Source organism: Camelus dromedarius, chromosome 15, assembly GCF_036321535.1.
Source record: "Camelus dromedarius isolate mCamDro1 chromosome 15, mCamDro1.pat, whole genome shotgun sequence".
Classification (NCBI taxonomy): domain Eukaryota; kingdom Metazoa; phylum Chordata; class Mammalia; order Artiodactyla; family Camelidae; genus Camelus; species Camelus dromedarius.
Genome location: NC_087450.1, coordinates 5,527,782 through 5,552,035, shown reverse-complemented (window position 1 = coordinate 5,552,035; position 24,254 = coordinate 5,527,782). Strand labels below are relative to the sequence as shown.

Below are 24,254 nucleotides of genomic sequence, written 5' to 3'. Positions count from 1 at the left end.
CTAACAAATCAAACCAATCAAATAAAAATCCCTGTGTTGGAATAGATTATAAGCCCTCCAGAATAGGGTCACTGTCATCCTTGTGTTTCATTTGTTTTGTCACAGTGTCTGGATAGTGCCTTGTTGTCCAGCAGTTTTGTTAGGATACGGTGCTCGTGAATCATTGTAAGGACAGAATTTTGACAACAGACTGTGTTGTTCATTTCACGAGGGAAAAGATCATATAGAAATACTGCTCAGATCTATTTTAAAATTAAGCTTGGAATTTTGAGAAGAGTTCAAGAAAGCATATAAAGATCTTTTTCACTAATTTTAGATCTATCTTAGACACATTATGTTTACATAGCAGAGTAATTTATCAACAAGATTTGACAAGAGTAGTGTATTATTGATTATTTGTTTTAGTTGAAATATTCTACCTGGGATAAAGTAATCAGTGCCCATAAATGAACATATATATATGTATTTCTATGCAACATGGGAGCAGACTTCATATGTTTCTGTATAATATATATGACTGTGTGTTTTAATCTGTCTGTCAGTGTTTTTATAGTTTTTCAGCAATGTTGTAGCCTTAGAATTCTTCTAAGAAAATCACCCCCTATTCTAGTGCAGTTTGTACTGTGTATCCTGTCTTATGCATGGGATTCCACTCTTCCCTCAGTGAGGAATTTCCTCTCCTACTGAGGTAGTAGCAGAGTTAAAGGAACTGTGATTTCTAGGACTTTGATCTCCATGTGTTTGCAGTTGGCTGTCAATCACGATTTTCCCTTTCTTGAGTTTTCATTCTTCAATTAGAATTTTTGAAAATAACTATTAATATGTTGCATCAGTCTCCCTAGAAACTTGATGTGTTTGTACTTTTCAGTTTTCAATTTATGAAAAATATAAATGCACTCTTGTTTTAAGTAGTCCTTTTTCACTAGATATTTGTTTACCTCTTTATAGTTAAAATATTACTTTCCCAATGAATGAATCTGTGTGCATGTTTTAAAAGATACCTTACTTTTTATTTTTCTTATTGTAACAGTTATATTCATTGTAGAGAATTTAGAATATAAGGATAAACACAATAATAACTTAAAAATGGCCTCTAGCCTCACCTAGAGATACAGTTGTAAGGTTTCAAATTGAGAATTACAAGTCCTCTCACGTTGTTCTTTTTCAAGCACATTTTGGTTACTGAGACCCTCGAATTCCCATATGAATTGTAGCAGCAGCTAGTCAGTTTCTGCAGTGGAACCCGCTGGGATTGTGATCAAAACCACGTTGCATGTATGGATCGCTCTGGGGAGCACTGCCATTCCAAGAGCGCTGTCTTCTGATCCAGGAATGTGCGTGCTGTGTCTGTCCAGGTATTTAGGTCTTCTTTAATTTTTTTCAAAAATGCTTTCAGTTTACAGAGAATTATTTTACTTTTTTTTCTTTGCCTTTATACTGAGGACAAGTGTGCCAGTTACGGGATCAGAAGTGTATTTGAGCCCCGCCACTTGCTGCCACCATGGACGCTGCACTCTTGCTTTGCCCTGTGTAAAATCTTGCACAAAATAGGACCTCAGTAACTCTCTTTTGAATGAATGATAATATAATTGTTGAATGATGCTTGAGAGTCCTTGTAATGATGTATTTTTCCCAGCCTTTCCCCTATTCATAATGAGGCCCTTTCCCTTCCTTTCCTCCAGCCTGGTTTTCAGCCTGCCTGTGGCATTGATTTTCCCTGTCTGTAGACTCTTCTTTTCACTGGTTCACGATAATCTTACATGTGCCCTTTGGAAACTTGCTAAATGACAAGAAAGAGCAAATCCATTGCTTGCTAGTATTTTTAGAGTGTGTTATTCTTTTATCGATTGAAATTAAATCAGGCTTACCCCCTGAGCCCTCCCATGAGCTTTTTCTGCCTTCCTACAGGTGATACTGCTCTGGTTGCTGCATGTCCCTGCCCCCAGCCTTGGTTTTGGAGTTGAGTAAGTCACCATCAGTGGAGTACTCTCTTTAAAATTTGAAGACAACATTTGCTCCTTCTCCCTTGTTGGGGAATTGGATGAGATGAGGTACCAGATAAAGAATGGAGCCCCACCTCATTCTGACTCCTGCTCTTTCCGTTCCTTTCTCCAGGGGAAAAGAGTACAATTCAACAGTATAAAGATTGATTGTGAGCTAATGAGATAGACAAGACAACCGAACATTTATTAAATATACTTTCATGCCAGAAAAAAATGTATTATACACACAAAAAGCACACAGAGCACGTTAGTACCGTGCTTACAAATGTGGGTCCGAGTTCGAGTCCTGCTCTGGAGTGACCAGTCCTGTGAGATGGAGAAATGTTAGGTCAGCTTAGCCTCTCCCAGACTTGTTTCCTGTCCTGCAAAGACGGGCTCGCTAGGCGTCCCACCCCCATAGAGGTGCTGTGGGGTGTAAATGACGTGCATGGGCAGACCAAGCACAGCTTCTCGTTCCTCGTAAGTGCAGGATAGAATGGATTTGTGGAGACGGCGTTATGGCCGCACCGTGTAGACTCTCAGTGCTCCAAAGGGAAGACTTGTGGTTTGGAGATGGGATTCTCACTTCGGTAAATACCCAATGATTGTGTTATTGGGCTCTTCTGATTTGAATCTATTCTTTGGAAAGTACATATTGTAGATATATTTTTTCAAGCATGCGTGCTTTTTTTCTTTTATTATTTACAGTTCTACTCTCTCATCTCTTGGTGTGACTTTTCATGGAATCCAGGAAACAGCCCTAAGACACCTGCCTCTTCACACTTCTCCGTGGTGGTTTTCTTCCCTGACTAGAAGAGGGTTTTGCATAGGAAATTTTCTTTGTTCCCCTTTTCTTGCAGTCTCTCTCTCTGTCTGCCCATCTCTCACCTGTCCATCTGTCCATTTATCTACCCACTCATTCTTCTGACATGTTCCAAGAAGCACTTCAGGCAGCTTACAGAAGAACAGATACCAAATAAACAGGTGAGAAAATGGGGCCAAGTTCAGACAGTGAGGCTAGGAAGCGAGCTTGTGTGATGTTTGCAGGCGTGAGACACACGCCTCTGCCCTGTGACTTATCAGGTCGACAACAAGAGTGTGCCTGAGGCTCCCAGCAGACACAGGGAAATAGGGTTTGTGGGAGATGCTCACTGGCTGTGAAATAAATAAGTGGATGTGAAGAAGCCCAGCCTTTCCAGCTACTAAGGCTTAGGAGGATATTTTGAGTGTCTTCCAAAATCAGAGTATTTCATCTTTTATTTTGTCAGAGTTCTACATATTGTTGGTTACATTCTATACCTGGAAATTTCTCCAAAACTCCTTCCTACATGAGTCCCATGGCTCAGGAATGGGGTGGTCCTGCTCATTGACGGTGTTTGGACAGAAACAGAAAATGACAGCCTCAAAGGAGCCTGGGATTTGTCAGTTATGTTTTGTCAGTGCTGTAGGTTTCAGAGAATGTTTTCACAGTTTCTCTCCATCTGAGGCGGCAGTGTGCTCTCTTAGCAGCATCAGGAGCTCAGGGCCACGGGATGGTGAGTGCTGACTGCACTGCCGTCAAGGCATCTAAGGTAGTCACTGCAGGCGTGGTGCTTTTACATACGGCATTTCATGTTCTTTAATAGAAGGTTTCAACAGGGAGTTAATTGAGTTAATTAACATTTAATAAATATGATAATTTTTTGAAAAGACAGTTATAAGCAGAATATAAGCTGTGAAGATTTTAAGAACGGTTTCATTACTGAAATTTCAGTAGGGAAGATTCAGTTTACCTTATTTATGCCTCCCTTTTAAAGTAACAAAGAAACAAGACAGAAAAAGCAGAGGATGATTTCTGTTCTTCCTCTCGGCTTGCAGGTGCCCTCACCTCCAGTGACATCCATCCAGACACCAGCACTGACACTGGCCGTGCTCAGAAGTGCCTCAGCCCTGAAGACACAACTGACATATAGAAGGGGGCCACGCCCTGTTACAGCAGGTGCTCTCACTTAGTGGGTCCTTATGTAACTGTGCGGTGTTAATCAGGATCGCCCGTTCTACATTACATGACTCTGCTGCGGTGTCTCCTAGTTACTTGTTTCTGTATGTACTCGTGTATTTTCTCCAATGTGTGGTACTACACATCTTAAAATGCTTTTTTCAGATGAAAAATAATGTGTATTTAATATAATAAGTCTGAAAAAAGGGGCAAAAGAGGCTATCCTTATCCCACTACTCAGAGATAATAATTAACACTTTAACATCTATTTTCTGTTCTTTTCATCAGTGTGTATCAACTCTCTCATAAAAACCAGTGAGCACTCTGTGCCTGTTTACTGTGTGGAGACCTCCATTTTCCATTTGCCTTTTTATATGTTCTTCTACAATATTCTAATTCCCCTGGCATGATTTTTAATGACCAGTATAGCATTATGTCTTGTGGAGGCATTGTCCATTTTACTTCGGACTTAAATAAACTTTTAAATTCCAAGTATATTTAACTGAAATACTGAAAAGAGAACTGTGGTGGTACTGAAAGGCCCCTATATCCCTTCCCCTTTTTTCCTGAGGGCAAAACTGTTGACAATGTGGTGTATATATTTCATGACATTTATGCCTATGTATATACACATACATACATAGATACATACACGAATCTGAGAAATCTATGTATATGTGTGTGTATATATGCTTTATTGAAAAATAAGGCCATAATACATGTTTTATGCAGCTCGCTTTATTCACTCAGGGGTATAACATAGACGTCCTACCACTCCATACTCACCCGGTCCTTTCAGATAGAGTGGAGGGGTCCCCTGATGTGCAGGTGTGTTCTCTTGTGCAAGGACACCTTTGGTGGGAGAGTGCTGTGGACAAGGCCCTGAACCATGCCGAAACGCCGGCCCCATCAGAGCCCACAGCTCGCCGTGATTTACCGCTTCATTGTATTGATGGTGGACACTTAAGTTTTCTCCATTTTCCACTGTCAGAAAAGATGTTTGACTGGCATCCTTCTTCTGTAAATATTCCTGTGATCTCGTATGAGTATTCCTTTAGTTAAGGCTTCTGGAAATTTAGTCCCTGGATGTGACATTTACATTCATCACAGGCTCTTTTCAAGTGACTCTAGAAATTCCATCTCCAGTGGGGAATGAAAAGATGTAGAATTACTTATGTAACCATTTCTCTATAGCAGGATTTGATTTCACTTCAGCTTTTCATCCCACCATTGTAAACAGTGCTGTGAAAATATCCTGATGAGTACATCTTTTTGAACTGATTTTTTTCTAAACGAAACGATTCCTAGAAGGGGAGTTGAATCTGTGTGTACACACGTTTTTCAGAGTTTACATATTCATTGACATGTCATCCTCCAAACACGTTGCTCACAGTTTGTTCTCTCACAGATGGACACTAGCTAGAACAACTTTTAAAAATATTTGCCAATATGATGAGCAAAAGTGCTTTTTCATTGTTTTAGTTTGCATTTGATGACCAATGAGGTATTCAGCATTTTTCACTTATTAGCCATCTGACTTTTAAAAAGTGAATGATCCCTTTTGTCCTTCGCACACAGTTAAATGAGGGAGCTTCTTGTTGCTTTGTGACAGCTCTTTGTATGTTATGAACATTAACCCCTTGACTTCATCAATATGTATCACGCAGTTTTTACTTGTCATTTCTTGCCTTTCATTTTATTCAGTAGGTTTACTTTTGTTGTGGCCCAAAATATACTTAAGATAGTAAATGTCTTCTTTTTGGGTTTTATTTTTGGTATTATTTTAGAAATACTTTCTTATAATGGTACAAATCTCTTCTGTAGGTTTTTTAATCTCTAAGATGGAGATGATAATAGTACTTGTTATAGTGAGGAGAAGTTGAATTAATATGAGCAAAGAGTTGCATTTGCTGTTATTAGTACTTTTTAATATTTACATCACTATCTGTAATTTTTCTTGTGGTCATTATGACAGGAATAGAATTTGTTCTTTCCAGGTGATTCTCTGATTTTCCCAGGACAATTATTGAATTCATACTTTGCTCTTTGATTTGAAATCCCACATGCACAAAATACTTATGTACACTAAAGTCTCTTTTTGAGCTCATGGTTTATTTCTGTCAATCTTACTTTATTACTCCAGCACCATAACTTACATATTGTAAAAATTTATTTAATATCTGACAGTGTGATTTTTTTTTTGATTCTTTTCTTCCATCCCAATTTTTCTTGGCTAGTATTATGACTTAATTATTCCTGAGGAATTCTAAAATACTTTGTTCAAGTTAAAGAATAAAAACAGATAAGGGTTTTCATAGGATTTTTTAGTAAGTTTTGAATTATCTTTAACAGAGCATTCATTTTACAAAGCTGCTTTCCTCCATGCAATATGTTGATGTCTCTACATTCACATCTCTTACTTTACCCCTCAGTACAGTCCTGTATTTTTCTCCATGTACAACATGGGCATTATTTTTGAGTTTAGCCCAGATTATTGTTTATGTTTTACTTAATTTTGTAAGTCAGAATTTTTTGCAATTATATTTTTTAACTCTTCAAACTGACACCTAGGAAGGCAGATTCGGATTGTCAATACTCACTTTGTAACTTGTCATTTAAAATTGTAAGTATTAAATACTTGTTCCAGAATCCTTTCTTTTCTGTTTTTCAAAATTTGTTTCCAAGATTATCAAAGTGGTCGTAGCTAAGTAGTATATTTGGGGAGACTGATGGAGAGAGGTAGTGTGGCTCATGTACAAACTGTGAGCATTTTCATGGCTGCCTTTAGGCTGGAGAGGCCTCCGAAGAGCCCAGGTTAGACCAGGGATGGCTTTTTATGCACTTGAAAGCCAGCATTCCTGCCTTTGTGGAGAAGCCTGTTGGGCTTGACAGGTAGATGATCAAGGTCCGATGGAGGCCATTGGCTGCACAGAGCGCTGTGACTGTGAGAACTGGCGACCATTAACATGGGAAATGCTTGGCACCAGGAACACTGCAGGGGAGCTGGGGAGCCTGTGTGTTAAGGATTTTCCAGTCCTGGGAGTGAGAAGAGCAGACTCTGCATTCAGATCTGAGTTTGAATTCATCCTCTCTTGTTTAATGGTCCTCTGACTTTTGTCAAGTTTTATATCCGCTTTGAACTCCTGTTTTCTTGTGTCTCAAAATAGGAGAATTACGGCCTGCTGCTAGAGTGTTTGATCAGGGTAAATGATTTGTGTCTATAAGATGTCACGTACTGTCACAAGTTCAGTGAGAAATGGGCTGTTGCCTCTTCTGCAACTCAGTGTTCCACAAGACACCTGGGGAAAGCCAGTCCCTAATTTGTGTGTGATGCAAGTAGGAACAAAATTAATGTCTTGCCTTTCGCTAGCAGTATTCTTACTCCTTTGCTTCCTTTACTTCTTTCCTCCTTTCATTTCCCCTTTCCCCTCCTCCACCAAAAGAACCTGAGAATGTCTCAGAACACTAGATTCAAATTACTTTAAAGGTTGTCTCATCCTCATGAAATGACAGTAACATAAAAAAATCTGTACACATCCCAGAATTCATTGTATTTGATTTACGCACACACGCGCACGCACACACACACACACACACACACACACAATCAGGCTACCTCCCACTTACAGAGGAAGAAGAACCACTTATTCTGAGTTTTCATTCACTGTCCGTGAGAGCAAATTGTCTTACGCAGACTTTCACCTGGCTTCATGCATGGTGTTTTTAGTTGGATTTCTGCTTTGTGGCCATAGAATTATTCTCCTAACAGAAGAGAGGAAGTGGAGACATAGACATTCTGCTCAGATATTGGTGTCATCATATTTGAGTTGGGAAGGACTTAAGACAGCATAGAGTCGTATCTGTTTATGGGTGAGAATCCATGATAGTGTAACTTGGACAAGAACCTGGATCTTCTGCCATCGTGCCCACGCGGGTGAAGAGGCAACTTGGTGGGGGATGGCAGTGATCCTTCTTGCTTGAGTTCCAGGGTCTTGCTAGTTTTCATTGCTCACTTGCCTTTAGTTAAGGTCCATGTGGCCTCTCATGGGAAGGTCACGCTGTTCTGATAAATAAAGTTACTAATCAGCAAAAAGCTCTGGACCCACTCATATTTCCCAGAGTTTTTTCTGCTGACCTGCTGACACTTTATATAAATGAGACCTAAGAAACTACTGGATATAAAATCCTTTGTGTTATCCTCGAGTTCCATAGGAATGGGGTGCTGTCTCAGGCTGTCTAAGGCTAGATCTGAATAAAGATAGGGTGATAGGCTTTGCTGCTGGAGCCTCCACAATCAAATGTGCTTTCCACCTTAGTGTTTAGAATCAGGCAGATGAGCTCAAATCTTGCCTTTACCAGTTATTAGCTTAGTGACCTTGGGGAAGAAACTGTACTTAATTGTGTTCAATTTTCTTTGTTTGTAAATAAGTTCAGTATTTATTTTAAGGTTTTTGATTTAGAGTTGAATGAGTTAATTTCCTCATTTATACCTAAAATACATATCGCGTGGCTCTATGATGGTGCCTTGGTTGTTGATTACTAAGGCACTCGGCAGGGAGAAAGGGGGTGGGGGACCCCTGGATTCTAGAGCTTATTATATTCCAGGATATGCTTGTAAAAGACTGGATGTGCAGTGGATTTTTAGTAAATATCCATTCCTTTCCTAATCCGCATTGATTGTGTATATATCTTTATATTAATATATGAACAAATTTATAATGCAATTTAAATCTTTCTGTAGAATTTAAAATATGTAGTTGTAACAAAAATACGTGAAATAAAATGATTTCACTTTTATTTTCTTTTCAATAAGCAAAACAAAATAAAATAGAAAAGAAAAAAAAAGGTTTGAAGGAGTAGAAATAACTTTCTTTCCGTAGAATCAATTCCCTAACAAAGGTTTTTTGGTTGTGTTGTTAAACAGCATATAAAATTGATAGGTTGTGACATATTGGAAATGAGGAAACAGTGGAGACATACTACCTCCAATGAAGTCATTTAGTTACCACGTCAAAACTAGTTCTGCTTCCTGAATGACAGGCCAGTAAATCGGGAGATGAGGTGTTAGAGCAAGGAATGGTGACTTTATTTGAAAAGCTGGCAGACCCAGAAGATGGCATACTGATATCCTGGAGAACCCTCTTCCCCAAGTCAGAATTCAGTCTCCTTTTTTACTAAAAAGGGGCGGGGGTGGGGTTGGTTGTTGCAAACTTCTTGCTGTACGAATTGATTTCCTTGGAATCCTTTGTTCTTGCAGCTGTCCATGTGGGTCAAATCATGGTGCCCCTGTAAAACCTCCAAAAATAAACAAAGTTTATTCTGTTTTACTACTTGCCATCTATATATAAGTGCAGAAGAGCTAACATCCTTAAAGATCAGAGCCCGGAGAATAGTCTCTCCTGGATATTTCAGGCTAAAGGCAACTTTCTTTTACAAAAGCTCCAGAGCTAACAAGTCTGAACCTAGAAAACAGGGCAGAGGTTTAAAGCCAAAGGAACACATCTAATATGGAGTCAAATTTGTTCTTTTCTATTACAATTTCTTTTTCCACCTCATAAATAATTTTATTAAGTAACATGGGCAATTTTTTTTTATTTTTGCTTCTTAATAACGGATAAGTGGTCCAAATACATTTTTGTGAACAGGGATGCTGTGCGTGCCTTGGGGTTACAGCAAATTCTTGTTGGGGGTGGTCGACCCTGCAACATGCCTGCTGCCCTGTGACCCTTGGTGAGAGTCCCCCTAACCAGGGGCTATCTTCAGGAACCATCATATGGGCATTGACCTCTGGAGACCTCTTTTTCAGGTGCAGGAAATTTTTTCAGATTCTGTGATTGAAAAATCACTCCAGTTGGGGAAAATTAGGGAATAAAGGAAGAGGAAAGGGGCTTGGAGTAGAGTAGAAGAGAAGGACAGAAGATCATGGAGCCTGGGGGCTTGGCAGCGAGGCCTCCGGAGAGAGAGAAGCAGAGGTGGGGATGGGCCCGGTTCCAGAACCAGCTCCTGCACCTGTCCCCGCGCCCAAGACACACAGCCTTTAATGACCCAGGACTCTCTGCTGTCTGGGCGTCACCCTAGGCAGAACCTTGAGAACAAAATTAAGGGGTGGGCAGTACTCACATAGGGGGTCACAGAGGACTTTGTTCAAGTCCACAGTGCCTTTTCTGGTCATGTGTCTTCAGTTGTCCTTTATCTTAGGATCTGAGGAACAGGAGCAAGGAACTCAGGGAGAGATCCAGGAAGACATCTGAGTGTGTTAGGGAGGACATTCACAGCGAAACGGGGAGCGAGGACACCTGCAGCAAAGTAAAATGACTTTACAACTATTGCATCAGAGCTGCAGGTATGAGAGAGCCTATGCCTGTTTCAGAGTGCTGGGGACAAGTGGAAAGGAATGGTAAAATTTCCACTGACAATTGAAATTTTGTTAAACAGCCTGCTACTCTTAATTGTATCACTTGAATATAGGCAGGTGTATGTCTGTGAGCATTTATAGGTTCACACAACCCCACCAGCCCCTCTTGACCCAATCGGGGATGGGCTTTCTCAAGCACAGTGCACCTCCTGCTTGGGTGGGCCATGCTGCATGTCCTCACCTTAGGCCGGGCTGCTGCAGGGCACTGAGTCTCCAGGCACGGGCTGTGAGACACGACAGGAACATCTCTGCTCATAACTGAGAGCATCCGTTTCCCCCTGCAGTGTAAGAATGCCGGTGACTCAGTTAGAAGCATGCTTCAAAGCTGTCCGTGTCTTTGCCATCCAGAAGCGGAGCCTGGGAGCTTCCGAATTTCTCCAGAATGCGGTTTACATTCACCTTCGATAGGTGAGTGCATGTCCACTTACAATTGGAGGAATTACTGCAGTTTTTCTGAAACTTACCACTATTCCATCTGATTTTTCTGTGCTAGGATTCAGTATAGCCTGCTAAAAATTCTGGAGTCAGACCTTGAAACCCTGATGAAGAGGACTATTTATCTTATTTCTTTATATGATAGTATTTTACTTTCAAAATTCAGAGTTTTTGGTTTTTTGAGGAAATTTGGGGGGGTTGGAGAATCAACTTTTCTCTTACCATCTATGTGACCTGTTGCTATATGCCTCTCACCTGTCTTCTGTCACTTGTGAGGCAGTTCCATTTGTGACCCTGTCCGGTTTGTTCATTTTATAAAACATAAAGTCTGTAAAAGTACAGTCCCTTTTACTCTGAAGACATTCCACAAGTACTACTTAAATCTGAGTGTGGTTTTTAGAAGAGAGAATCATTAGAACATGTACTTGCAGGTTGCTAGTGCAAAATCCCCAAATCAATACTCTAGCTCAACATCTAAGATCTTTCTAATCTACCTTGGATTTATATGGATAAGTGAAGCAGTTTGCTAAGAACACAAGACCAGGTTTAGAATACAGGCTGGTGTAACTCAGCAGGTCCTTCCATGCTGATGCTCTGCCAGAGGGCGGGGCCGAGGAGAGAGGGCGTGTCCTGCCCTCCCTGAGCTGACAGTTTCATGGCAAAGACCTTCATCAGGTGAAGAACTGGGAGTTTCTTCTAAGAACAGTGGGATTGAAAAGAGTCCTATAAGCGCGGGACTGACAGAATCCCATTTGACTCAAGTAGGGGAGAGCGGTTGTGGGGCCACTTGGGAGACTCGTGATTCCAGGAGTGCAGTGTTGGTGGCTTCCACTTGAGCGGTGAGATGGTCAGTGGGTAAAAGCAAACAGATTGAAGACATGTTTAGATGGTAAAAAGAAAGGATGAATGCTGTCTGTGAAGGTAGGATGGAGTAAGGCCCAGCTTTCTGGGTGGATTAATCAGGTAAATGATGGTCCTGCTGTGCTTTTAGGAGGGAAACTTGCAGAGGAAGTTCGGGGGGAAAACAGATGAGTTCAGTTCTGGGTAAAGTGAAAGGCTGCTCGATGTGTGGTCTGGGAACTCAGGTGAGAGCCAGTAGTGAGTAGAGGGAGGGGAGAGAGTTTTTCAAATCATTTTGTCTTGTGAACATACAAATAAGAATGAGTAATGACACACAAAACCTCTAAATTCTGGATTTAAAACCCAATAACATTTTGTTATATTGAGTGCAGAGGTTCTTAAATTTTTAATAGAAATTAAACAAATAGAAACAAAATAGTGGAGTTAATCAACATCTTAGAGTTGATGTGTGTCCTTGTATGTATTTTGATACCTCATCTCTTTATAAGCATAATCTACAAAAGCTTGTTTAGCATAAGATTTAAAAAAAGGGACCGGGCACACAATGTTGTGGGTTGAGGCTGATCACCTTGGGCAAATTTTGTAGTCTCTCTGTGCCTTAGTTGCATCTTCTGTGACTGCCCCCGGGCCCCTCATCACAGCTGATTTCCTAGATTAGATTTTGGGAGGGAGGCTGATGAAGGGATTAAGAAGTGGCAAATGCTAGAGATACTGAAGAGAGACAAAAAAACAGATTAAAGCCTATAAACTTTGTACAAATACCCTCAAAAGTGAAAGAATCCCGCAGTGTTTTGAGCCACTTAGCGTAAGGGAAACAAAATCACGTGGACCCAATTCTCTTGAGCATGTGAGTATTGTGGGTGGGAGGATGTCATCAGAAAAGTGTTGAGAAGAGGCCTTTTGGTTTCCCTTGACATTTCCAGTAAGGATGGGGCAGAGGAGCGAAAACCCCCTCTTCACAGTGGAAGCTGCTGTTTTGTGCGAAACTGACCAAAGGTTGGAGACCAGTCATCAGCGGTGCTGGCAAATGAAGAGACTTCTGGATTGGGTGGGGCACTTGCTGTGACTTCCAGGTGACCTGCTGACTGGGGGCTGTGAGGAGGGCAGTAGGTTTGCAGGGTGACCCGGGCATAATCCCTGGCTCTGAGGCTGCTGGTCTGATTAGCAGACCTGGGCACCCGCAGTCCTAACGGGGCAGCTCATGATGTAGCCTGGGACACCTGCCATTCTGAGGGCGAGAAGAGGGCTCCTCTGAGGGGGTGTCCCTGTGGAGAGTGGAAACATCATCCTGCAGGGGAGAAAGTGCCTCTGAGCACGGGGCCGGAAACACAGGCAAGACCAGCCTGAGCACGGAGGGTTTGGGAACCCGGAAGTCATACAGTGGCCTGAGCAGCCTTGTTCCTGAGAGACTGGAGGGAAAAGATGCTGAAAAGTCAGGCAATGGTCCGACCCTGTGGTGGGTTATGAGTGACAAGAAAGGACTGGTCAGGCAGGCACGAGAGAACCCTGTGGCCATCCCAGCTGGGGCATCACGCCGGAGGGAGGAGCAGAGTTATAGACTTTGCCACTTATTAGCTGTGTGACTTTGAGCAATATCACTCCACCTCTCTCTACATATATCTTGATGTGTAAAGTGACAGAGTGACAGGCTCGTGTCATCAGAAGGCTTAGTTTAGCTCTGATCCTCTGTGTCCTGTCCTGTCAGTGCTACCCTGCAAGTTTCTGCAGCGGCTGCTCTTACCCTGAGATGGGAGGGCGCAGAGGGACATTGTAGAGCCTGAGGGCAGGAAGAGGTTGCTTTAAAAGCAGACTTGTAGCCGCCTGCATTTGCAGACCTTCAGGCAGTTTGGTTGGAGTTAGTGGAGAGAACTTTGGGGGCCTTAGTATCCTCATAAAACTTGTTTTCCCTTGGGGACTGGATTTAACTTTGCAGATCCATGTTGAAGATTTGAGCTTCTGGCAAAGCTGTTTTCAGAGATGGGTATATACATAACATATGGTATAAAATAAAATGCTTTTATTTAATGTGTGGGACTTTGCAGGTCTTGGGAACAGCTAAGATGGCCTGGTCTCCACGGATGACAGTAGGGGTCAGCAGAGCGTGCGGGAGGGCAGGCTGACCGCCTTGCTTCTGCAGGGGGTTCTCCATAGCAAGACACTCTGTTGAGTTGACTCTTCTCTAAGTTTGGTCTGAGCAGACAGCAAAGTAATGTGTTCTGGTGGGATTGTATAATGACAGGAAGAAAGAGGAACCCGTGGTTTTCGGGACTAGAACACGCTTTTGGTTCCTGATCCAGTGTGTTCCATTACAGAATTGATGAGTTGTGTCTATTCTGGGACTTGATTGAAAGAAACATTCAGCCTTAAAGTTAAGAGTTATGTATTATTTGGAGGGAGGACTCGAGCCGGGATGACAGCCTTTCAGATCACTCTGAGAGACTGCTCCCAAGAGGTAGGGAAGGAGCTGGGATATATAGGAGCTTTACAACAAAGACCAGGTAGTTGGAACAATAAAAGATTGTTATCTAAGAAAGCCAGGTATCTCAAGTTCAAGAATTTAGTGTTTTTCTATGTATGGGAGGATGCGAACATTTTGGTCATTGAATTCAATTCTTTAACAAGCACCTGGCTATCTAGGGCCAGTATCCTGTTGTTTCTTACTGTGAGTCCGCTCAGAGGGCACCACTGTGAGTGGCTGAGAGGCTAGGCTGCAGGCTTGTACTCGCTGAGGGGTGGCAGCAGCTGCTGATGACTTGGTTTCAGCATTCTTTGTTTACTGACATGGATGCAGTATTTTCACTCACATTGTAGTATTTTCATTCACAATGCTCCCCCTTGGTCCTAAATTCGACCAATATTTTGAGAGACATTTCATGACCAATTTTGTCCCATGGTGCTAGGATGGCTCATTCCTAGTTAAGTTGAGGAATATTCTGAGCTGCCATTCAAGGTGTTAGATTTTTATCAGGACCTGTTGATACTAAAATTTCTCTGGATCGCCTGTCTTACTAGTCTATTATGATCGAGGAAATGTTTGCCCTTCGTTGCTCATTCCCATACCTAGAATCACACTATTACAATTATTTTATACAGGGTTATAAATTTTATCTATTTCTTCAAGATGTTTAGCCATCATCAATCTTGTAGGCCTAGTTACACATTGGGAAATGTAACAGACAACAATTTTATTATATAGACAGGATATAAGTAATAAAGCTAGTAAAGTTAATAAAGTCACGAATGAGAATTTAATAGTCGAGAAGTTATATTTTTGGGTTAAAATTTTGCTTGTGTTCCTGATTGAGTTTGAGTCATCTTATGAGAAATTTCATATTTATGGTCAGGGTCAGAGCAAGTATTAATTAGCCTGGTGAGGTCTCCCACCTTGTAAGATCAACAGTGGCCTAAACAGAACTATAATTTCCTTTTTAGAATAACGTTTCTGAGGGCTATCTAATTAGAGCCTTGGAGTAGGGAAACCCACCAAGGTAACACAGAAGTACTAGACATAGGTAATTTACCATAAACTTAACAGTTGGAGTAGTTCATAATCAAAGGTAGGAGAAATTATCAAAGTAATTGGCATACAGGCCTGGTTCGGTGTTTTGGGTCAGCTGTCTTACCTCAGATGTCGTCGTCTTCTCATCCTGGCCTGGGTAGATTTTTCTTCATTTGGGCATTGTTTTAAGGTGAGCAGTGCTCTATAGGCCAGTGCACTGCACGGGATGTTTCTGATAGGAAATGTATCCAAAAGTCCATTTCCTTCAGCTTTGATATGTACGGTCTAGTTAAGAGTACCTGATAAAGGATCCTTCCATTCAGGTAGTAGACAGTTCTTTAAGTCATGCCTGTTCCAGTATGTATAATCCCCTGGCTGCAGGTCATGGGGCATTGGAAGTTTACCCAAGGATAGATTACTGAACTTCAGAAACAAACCTAGAGTATTCTTTTCATAATTCAATTAACCTTTACAGCAATGTGACATAACAGCAAGGAATGATCTGGGAAATGTCTTAGTAAATATAGACCTCAATTAACAAAACTAGAATTTAATATCCACTAAAATATAATCTTTTTTCTCTCTAAAGTTACGCTCATTTTTCTCAAATATAGTCAAATCAAGAGTAATTTGTTTACAAGTTAAGTCTGATTATTTGATCATATAGGCTTTTTTAAATTGGCTGTGTTGGAACTTTTAATTAGGAGTCTCAGGGTAGAATGTTAATAAGGTTTTCTAAGGCCAGGAAAGCCACATCAAGGTCTTGTCATGGTTTTCTGCCTTACACATTTAGGTAAATTCTTTTCTCTTTAAAATCCTTAAAATACCTTGAGATTCCTATATCTGTTAGGAGATGATCTTCCTCATTTGTCTGATAGAGCCACTGAGGACCTAAGAGATTTTAGTCCCTTGAGGGATCAGAGAGAAAAGATAACTCTTCCAAGTCTGCTTACATAGGCATAATTTATCAAATTTCTGTGAATCATAACTAGTTAAGGAGAAGAGTTTCTTTATGTCAGGGAAACAAGTTAAAAGCCAGTAGTATTTCAGACAAAATCAAAAATTATAACCATATTCACCAGTTTACTCAGTCCCATGTAACTAATTTTTTAATCAGTTTTCATTAGACATTTAAAATTTCTTACCGAGTTTAGTTCAGTGTTATAGTTTGAAATTTATTAGAAACCAGTAAATCTCCTTGAAGAGAAAGCATTTTGCAAAATCATCAGAAGAAAGCAATTAACTGTCTATAAATGACAAAAATTTAAAAGCATGTTTAGACACCGTTACACTATAATCGATGAAGAAACCTGGTCACTATAACCAGAAATATGACTGGTAACATTTTAGATATGCCAGATTTTAGTGAGTCCATATAATTTCTAGAGTATCTATATTAATAATGTTTTCTCATACAATATAACCTTAGAAGATTTATTATTCATTTGACAATACCATGTATTTAACATGCCAAATAAATTTACTAGTTTAAAATCTCTCTTTGGGATGTTTCAGGGGCCCTCTGTAGCATCCCAAACTTAACTGGAGATTAAAAGAACTTTAATTAGAAATTGATATTTGGGGAGTTTGTTAAAAGATTTCAAAACACTTGGTCACGTAAACATATAGATCACTGTGAAGTAGTACTTATTCATTAAGAAAATACGTCAAAGGTAAAGGCAGAACAGATCAGGTAAGTGGTATAAGAAGCTTTACAATTTGTTACTGAAGGTGGATTAACATTTCAAGACAATTTTGTCCTCTTAACAGAGAGTAAACCAAATCTACTCTTGTACCAGTTTATGTCTAAGATTCATTTACTTTGCCCAAGTTGATTCTAAATTTAGCCAATTCTGACCACGTACAAATCACTTTCTTCAGGGTTCCTCTTCCACAAGCCTTCCACAGCTTTCTATACTCATATTAGTTTGTTCCTTATTTTCTATTCCATTCAGAAGTAACCAGCTTCAGGACAAAGTCACTATTTTTCATTAACAAAATATAATTCCATTCTTATATCTTCCTTTACACATTTATCTTACTTTCCTAGGATACTGAGATCATTCCCTTAATAATAAAGACTATTTCAAGGTGGAACCAACCATTTATTAATACTTCTAAACACCTGTATTTTCTCTGTAAGAGGAAGTTAAATGTTAAATAATTCATATTTCAATCTTATTTTATCTGAAAATGGCATAGCTATTTAATAAAATCCTATCATTTAACTTAATGTAGCACAACTCTAGAATTTAAAGATATCAAACATTTAGAGATTATCTTAAACATACATTTTAAAAATATATTTTAAAAATTTACCCAAAGCTCTCATCTCATTTGCATTTAATTTATTTAAATTTTACCACACCACATTACTATTATATTTTTTAACAAATCTGCACCAGATATAACAGGATCTTATTTGACTTTCATTAAACCTAGGTTCAGTAAAAGTACTATACTTAATATTGGTGACTTTAAAGATGTCTATATTAATTAGAACATACTTAAACTAAACAATATCAAATATTATCTTAATATTGAATATTTTCCAGTTCACATGAAGCTGAAGGTCAATTTGGTCAGTTTTTATTTTAAAACTACTTAATTTGTAAGCTCTTATTTTTTACGCCAATTAAGCAGAGTTCTTTGACATTGATTTTTATTTTTTCAGCTGTAGAATTATCTCACATCTACAATGTGTACGCAGGCTTCTAAACAGACAAAAGTTAGAGATTTCATAGCTTCATTTTAAAACTTACTTATGAGATAAGTATAATAATAGTTGTAGTGAACTGAATTTGCTTGCTCAAATCACTAAGTCTTACCATTTATGAAACAGACATTTAAGATTTCTTGACAAAGGCTTAAGGACCCATCAGAGTTCTGAGCTCTAAAATGCCACAAATTTCTTTGGCCCTGAGTTTTATCTCGTTGAGCTAATTAGGCTCAGTCCTAGGTCACTGTTTGCTGTATTTCCATTTCTGATCTGCAAGACAAAGACACACGCTTCCAGTTCCCCAGAGAATTTCTCTGTCACGCAGGCCCAATTGTATCTCCTTAATTTGCTTCTTTGTATCAGTGAGAAGAGCTGTAAACAAAGAATTCCATGTTTAAAATTTTAAGGTTTATTTATCTTGCCTTTGAAAGCTTGCATAAGGCATTTAGTAAGGTCTCTTTTCCTTGAGTTATAAGTTAAACCCAGGGTAAACCTCTTATTATATTTTTTATTAGCTACTGAATATTAGTTTTTAGTTTTACGTTATATTGGACAGCTCATGTAACTCTATTGGTTTCCTTTACTGTGTTCAATTAATATTTTCTGAGGGATAGATACGTGCCCAGCCTTGTAATACCAAGAAAAGGAAGCGTTTTTCCATTGAAACATATCTATCCCAAAAGATAATTAAGGAAGATGTTTATACAAATCTCATTTAATATACCAATTTTACAAACTTTTATCTCAATTTTATTAAATCTTATACCTTTAATTTTTATATTTATTATGTTTAATCAATAATTCTTATTTCTAGAAGGAGTGCCAAAAGCCTTTTTTTTTTCCGTGCATTGTATCTAATTTTATAGAAAAGTCTCTGGGATCCCAAAGTTTGAGCCAAAGAGCTTAGGCCCTTCTCAATTTTAATTTCATTAATTGGTCTGTTGTCCCAATCATTGATCAAGTATTTCAGTCTATATATATTTATATATATATATATATATATATTTTAGCCCTATAAATACATATATTTAAAACTGTGGTAAATAAAACGGACTTGTTTGAACTTTAATGTTGGGGGTAGTAGGTGATATCTTTGGCTCTTTTTTTTTTAACTTTACGTAGTGTAGTATCAAAATCTTGCATGTAAATGCAAAAATGTCCATTTTATTTATCTCATTCAAAATAACCATATAAAAATATTTATCCATTTGGGATAAGCCCCTTATCTTTTTTTTTCCTACATCTTTACAATTCTTTTTCCAGTTATTCAACCTAATTAACATTAATTACTCTAAGTTTTTATTAGCATGTCTAAAACCATTGATTGGAAAGTAAAAACACAAATGTAGCTTTTGAAACCAGTTTTTTTTTTTTTAACTGAGTTATTAAGTTAAACATTAGATATATTTTTCGACCTTTAAACTTGATTTTATTAGTTACCAATAAAACAGATGTTTATACAGAGAGCTCTTTCAACTTTCACCAATTTAAAAGTTTTTCCAAATTAAAGGATCCAACATATGGCCATCAATTTATATATATTCATTTATATAAAATAAAATATATATATATATTTTTTAAACCAATAAGATGAAGAGGATTTTCCACATGAGAGTGGGTGTGTTGCCTAAATAAAATTCAAAAGTTTACTCTCCAAAAGCTAAAGGCCTTTGGGGTACATGCTGATGAAACAAAGGTTAAGATGGCAAAATATCTGAAAATTGGTACAATCAAAGGATTGTTGAGAATCCCAATTTATTTGCGTGGCCACCATATGTACACAATATTTCTACCTTTTGTATGGCAGATTCCAAGGTTTCCTTTAAAAATAAATGAAACACATATATATATACGTACACAAAAATAAAATACCCAGAGAAAGATAAAACGTTTTCATTTCAAGGACATAGGAAAAAACATCCAAGATACCCCTAAAGGGGATTTTGTTTTATAAGTTCAGAATTCCTAAAAATGTTTTTAACAGTCCTGGTTAGTTACTTTCAGGGTGAGGTTTTTTTTTTTTTTTTTTTTTTTTTTTTTTGGAATTAATGTTGTAAGATTTGTACGTATATAAACCTGGCTATGGTATTAGATGGAGGCTGGCAATCTGTCATTTCTTTTTCTTTTCTTTTCTTTTCTTTATTTTTTTTCTTTTTTTGAAAGTTCTATTCCCCATTCTAAGGTCGGGTTCTCAAAATAAAATTGCTAGTAAGTTTTCCCACAGGGACAACTATATGGCATGAAGTATTTGCCTCTACCAATCCTGCAAGTTTCTCTGTCACTGGAGAAAGCTGTTACCAGCCAGGAGGAGGGTCCCAATTTTGGAGTTGAAAGGTTCCTCATAAGAGTTTTATTTTTATCCTGAAAAATTCAGTAGAGGTAACCAAATTGAGGAAAACATTAGACCAGCCTCTTACCTAACCACTCAGTCCTGAACCCAGTGTCTTTCAACTTGGACCAACTCGGGACGTCTCCACTGGGTGAGTACTTTCCTGGTATGTTTCCACCAGCCCCACTTTGGACGTCTCCTCAAGGTGGGTGTTTCCTGTTATCTTTCAACCAGGCCCCAGCCAGCATGTCTCCACTGGGTGGGTAATTCTCCCCCCAGTATCTTTCAACTGGAGGTCCAGGTACCTGGATACACTGCCAAATAAAACTCAGGATCATCAACCAATATGGGAGATCCTAGAACCAGAAGAGACTCACTCAAATTCATCTGGACTCCCTGAGGAGGCAGACGGGCACAAAGGGCCACTGCTGGTACCAAGGCTCCTGTTCCTCGGAGAGTTCAGCTGGAGAGAAGTCTGCTCTGGGTCCTTTCATGGTTTCCAAAACTGTTGACTGAAATACATGTGCAGCCTAAAAGTTAAGAGTTATGATTTATTTGGCAGGAGGACTTGACCTGGGATGACAGCCACTCAGATCTCTCTGAGGGACTGCTCAGAAGAGGTTGGGGAGGAACTAGGATATATAGGAGCTTTACAACAAAGACCGGGAAGTTGGAACAATAAAAGATTGCTTGTTATCTAAAGAAAGCCAGGTATGTCAAGTTCAAGAATTTAGTGCTTTTCTATGTATGGGAGGAAGCAAACATTTGGACTCACTGAATTCCTTCTTTAGACAAACACCTAGCTATCTAGGGCTAATATCCTGTCCTTTCTTATTCTGAGTCTGCTCAGAGGGCACCGTTGTGAGTGGCTGCAGAGGCTGGGCTGCAGGCCTGTCCTTGCTGGGGTGTGTTGGCAGCCGCTGATGACTTGGTTTCAGCATTCTTTGTTTACTGACATGGTTGCAGTATTTTCATTCACATTGTAATAATTTCTTTCACAGACTGACTATGGATAATCTGCAACCTTGGAAAGCAACCGAGATGGAATTACTGCAGGTACCTTCTACTTTAATAAGCCGTGTGCAAACATAAACATGGAGGAAGGATACAAAAGAATTTGGTGGTGTAGGGAAGGCTTTCTGCACATTACAGGAGAAGGCAAGGCAGATTTCCTCTCCTTTGTGGGCAGGACGTGATTCCACCTTTCTTTTCTGTAGTGGTTTCTGAGAACAATTTATGGTAATTAACCAACATTGACAAAAGTTGGAACACAATGCATTTAAGAGCTGGCCAGCTGGAAATTGTGTATTGGACAGGTGGATTTCATAGGCAAGTGGTCAGGTGGATGGGAGAGAGATGGAGCCCACGTCTGGGCCCAGATTCAGGTTTAAATCGCCATTTCCTCACCATAGGGCCTTGGAATAGAATGTAACCTCTCTTAACCTGTTGGTGATGCTGTGAAATGCGCATGATAATACTCTTTTGTTCCTGGGATTGTTGTAAGTTGTAAAGAGTATTAGAGCACACATGAAGCACTTAACACACTGGCACTTAGCAGTGTTCACTGTGTGCGGCCGCCCCGCTTCGCGTGTGTCAGAGCCGTAAAGGCAGCATGTGTCTGTTGAGGGCGCACTGGTGGCCCCTTGAATACGTTGTGAATTTGGTGATTTCTATTAATCCTTGTAACTCTGTGTGCCATGGGCAGTTATTTTCATGGACAGATGAGGAATCTCAGGGTAAAGAAGACTGTGTAATTTGCCCAAAGTCAGACCATAATTTTGGGTGCAGGGGCCTCAGTTCAGCATGGGCCCCTGGGCCTTCTACCCTCTTCGTTAAGAACCAGAGCCAGATGTGGGGTCGACTGTCACCCAGCACAGAATATCCAGCAGGTAGCAAGACACACCTGGCCCTGTGCTCCTTGAGCAAAACTCCGGAGGGGAGGCAGTTACAAAAGTGATAAACATAAAAACAGATGACTGCAAACTGTGATCAGCTCTGAGAAGGAAAGGAACAGGCCTCGCAGTGCAGCGCTGGGATCTTTCTCGTCGGGGCTGCTCTGGGGGCGTTCATCTCAGCTAAACAAGCTCTGCTGCTGCACCAAGGCAGGAAGGCAGGGTGCTTGTGACCAGGTAGACTGGGCCTCGTTGATCATTCTCATTCCCCATTAAGTGGCAGCTGTCACGGTCACTTACCTAGTAAACAGATGTTGGCCATAATCATCATGCATTTTGCTAGGTAGTTTTATTGGCCCCACCTTTGAGATGAGGTCATTGAAGCTGGGCAGTTTGCTGCATGCCCGTGATCACCATGGAAATAACCCCGCTTGTCTTTCAACTTAGACTGGTGTGGCTGTCATGCCCCAGCCCTGTGAATGGCATCATGTAGCTTCTCCCAAGTGGCCCAAATGACTGACATTGATTTTCTTAATTCATAGGAAATGGTATGTGACAATAGGAGAAAAAGATAGTAAGAAATTTTTTGGAAAAATAGAAAAAAACCCATTTCTTCCCCAGCTGGGGAAGCGTACCCTGTGTCACTCACCCCACTCACTGCCTGGCACCTCCTCCCTTCTGACTCCGTGTTCAGAAGCCACTCTGAGCCTTTGAAGAACATTTTGCCTCATGACACTGTTGACTAGGACCTGCGACCTCTCTGTCCCTGGTTAACTCTCTCTTCAAAGCCATTTAAATTTTATGCAGGCTCATCTGCTCAGATGTAAGAATAGCCTCTTTAAAACGTCTTGATGCAGCTCCTTAATGAAGATCTTGAGAAGGAAACCTAGCCAAAAGCAGGGAAGTATGCACATAGTGACCGTAAACTCAGCACTTTGTGAAGTTCAGAATCAGATGGGTGGGAGACTCAGGAAAGACTTTTTTAAGTTAGCAAGGGTAAAGTGAAAGGACGCAGGCTGTGTGAGACTGAAACATCTCGGTCCCAACCAGCAAGGCACCTGCGTTCACGATGGTGTGTGGGGAGTGCAGAGTTCTCACAAAGAAAGAAGTGGTGGGATCGGAGGGAGGAAAGTTAGGTTTTTACTGGGGAAGGAAAATGTGGGCTGAACATTTCCTGGTTGAACAAGAGGACTGTGACATGATGTGCTTGTATTTTGGAGAGAAGGGTTTTGTGGGGATAGGCCTAGGGAGAACTCTCTCTGGCTGGGGAGTCAGCACAACAGAGAATCACAGAGAACTGAGCAGACCCCAGGCCCCTGATGGGGGAGGGGCTGCCAGCCAATTCGAGCCCTGGGGGCTACTTCTGTCCCTTAGCTGGGTCCTCAGAGCTCCCTTCAAAATCCAGTCCTGTTGATACAAAAAAAACATGGGGCATGAGAAGGGCTGTGCCCCAGGCTTTGGTTGAGCCCCTGGAATGTGCCCCGTCCGATGTGGGTCCTTGGTTTCATGCAGGAAAGAATTCAAAACCAAGCCACTGTTGAGTAAAGGTAGATTTATTCAGATAGATACATTGAAAGGCAAGAGAAACACCACGAGGTTTTGGGGTTTGATGCTCAGATTAAAAGTAGGTACTGGGATATCAAAATTGTAGAATAGATAAACAAGATTATACTGTACAGCACAGGGAAATTTACACAAAGTGTTATGGTAACTAACAGAAAAAAGTGTGACAATGAGTGTTAATATGTGCATGTATGACTGAAAAATTGTGCTGAATACTGGAATTTGATACAACATTGTGAAATGATTATAAATCAATAAAAAATGTAAAAAAAAAAAAAAGAATGTGAGGAAGTTTTCAAGGAATGGTTCCAGATATAAAACCCTTTCTGAGCATTTTCTCTATTTTGTGTGAAATGCATTTTTACTTGAAATTTGACTATAGTTGATCTTAATTCTTTCAAATATGGCAGGGTTTTTTATTTTTTTCAATTTCTTCTTTCTCTTTTTTTTTTTGTTTTTTTTTGAGCATGAAATCTGTTAGAACTATGGATAAAGCGTAAACAAAGCGTTGCTGAATTTTAAGTGTCATCTGTTGGCTGTAATGCTTAGAAAACGTCTGTATTTTGAAATAAAAATCTTTA

The 24,254-nt window shown here is 39.9% G+C and overlaps 1 protein-coding gene across 1 annotated transcript in view; it reads left to right on the top strand.

The window, feature by feature from the left end:
- LOC116155726 (trafficking protein particle complex subunit 9-like) overlaps positions 1–24,254 on the top strand; it is a 91,145-nt gene that overhangs the window by 26,178 nt on the left and 40,713 nt on the right. Inside the window, exons 3-4 of the mRNA XM_064494286.1 lie at positions 3,840–3,960; positions 10,660–10,783. Of these exons, the coding sequence (XP_064350356.1) occupies positions 10,758–10,783 (26 nt within the window). The 5' untranslated portion in view covers positions 3,840–3,960; positions 10,660–10,757. The remainder of the gene's footprint in view (positions 1–3,839; positions 3,961–10,659; positions 10,784–24,254) is intronic.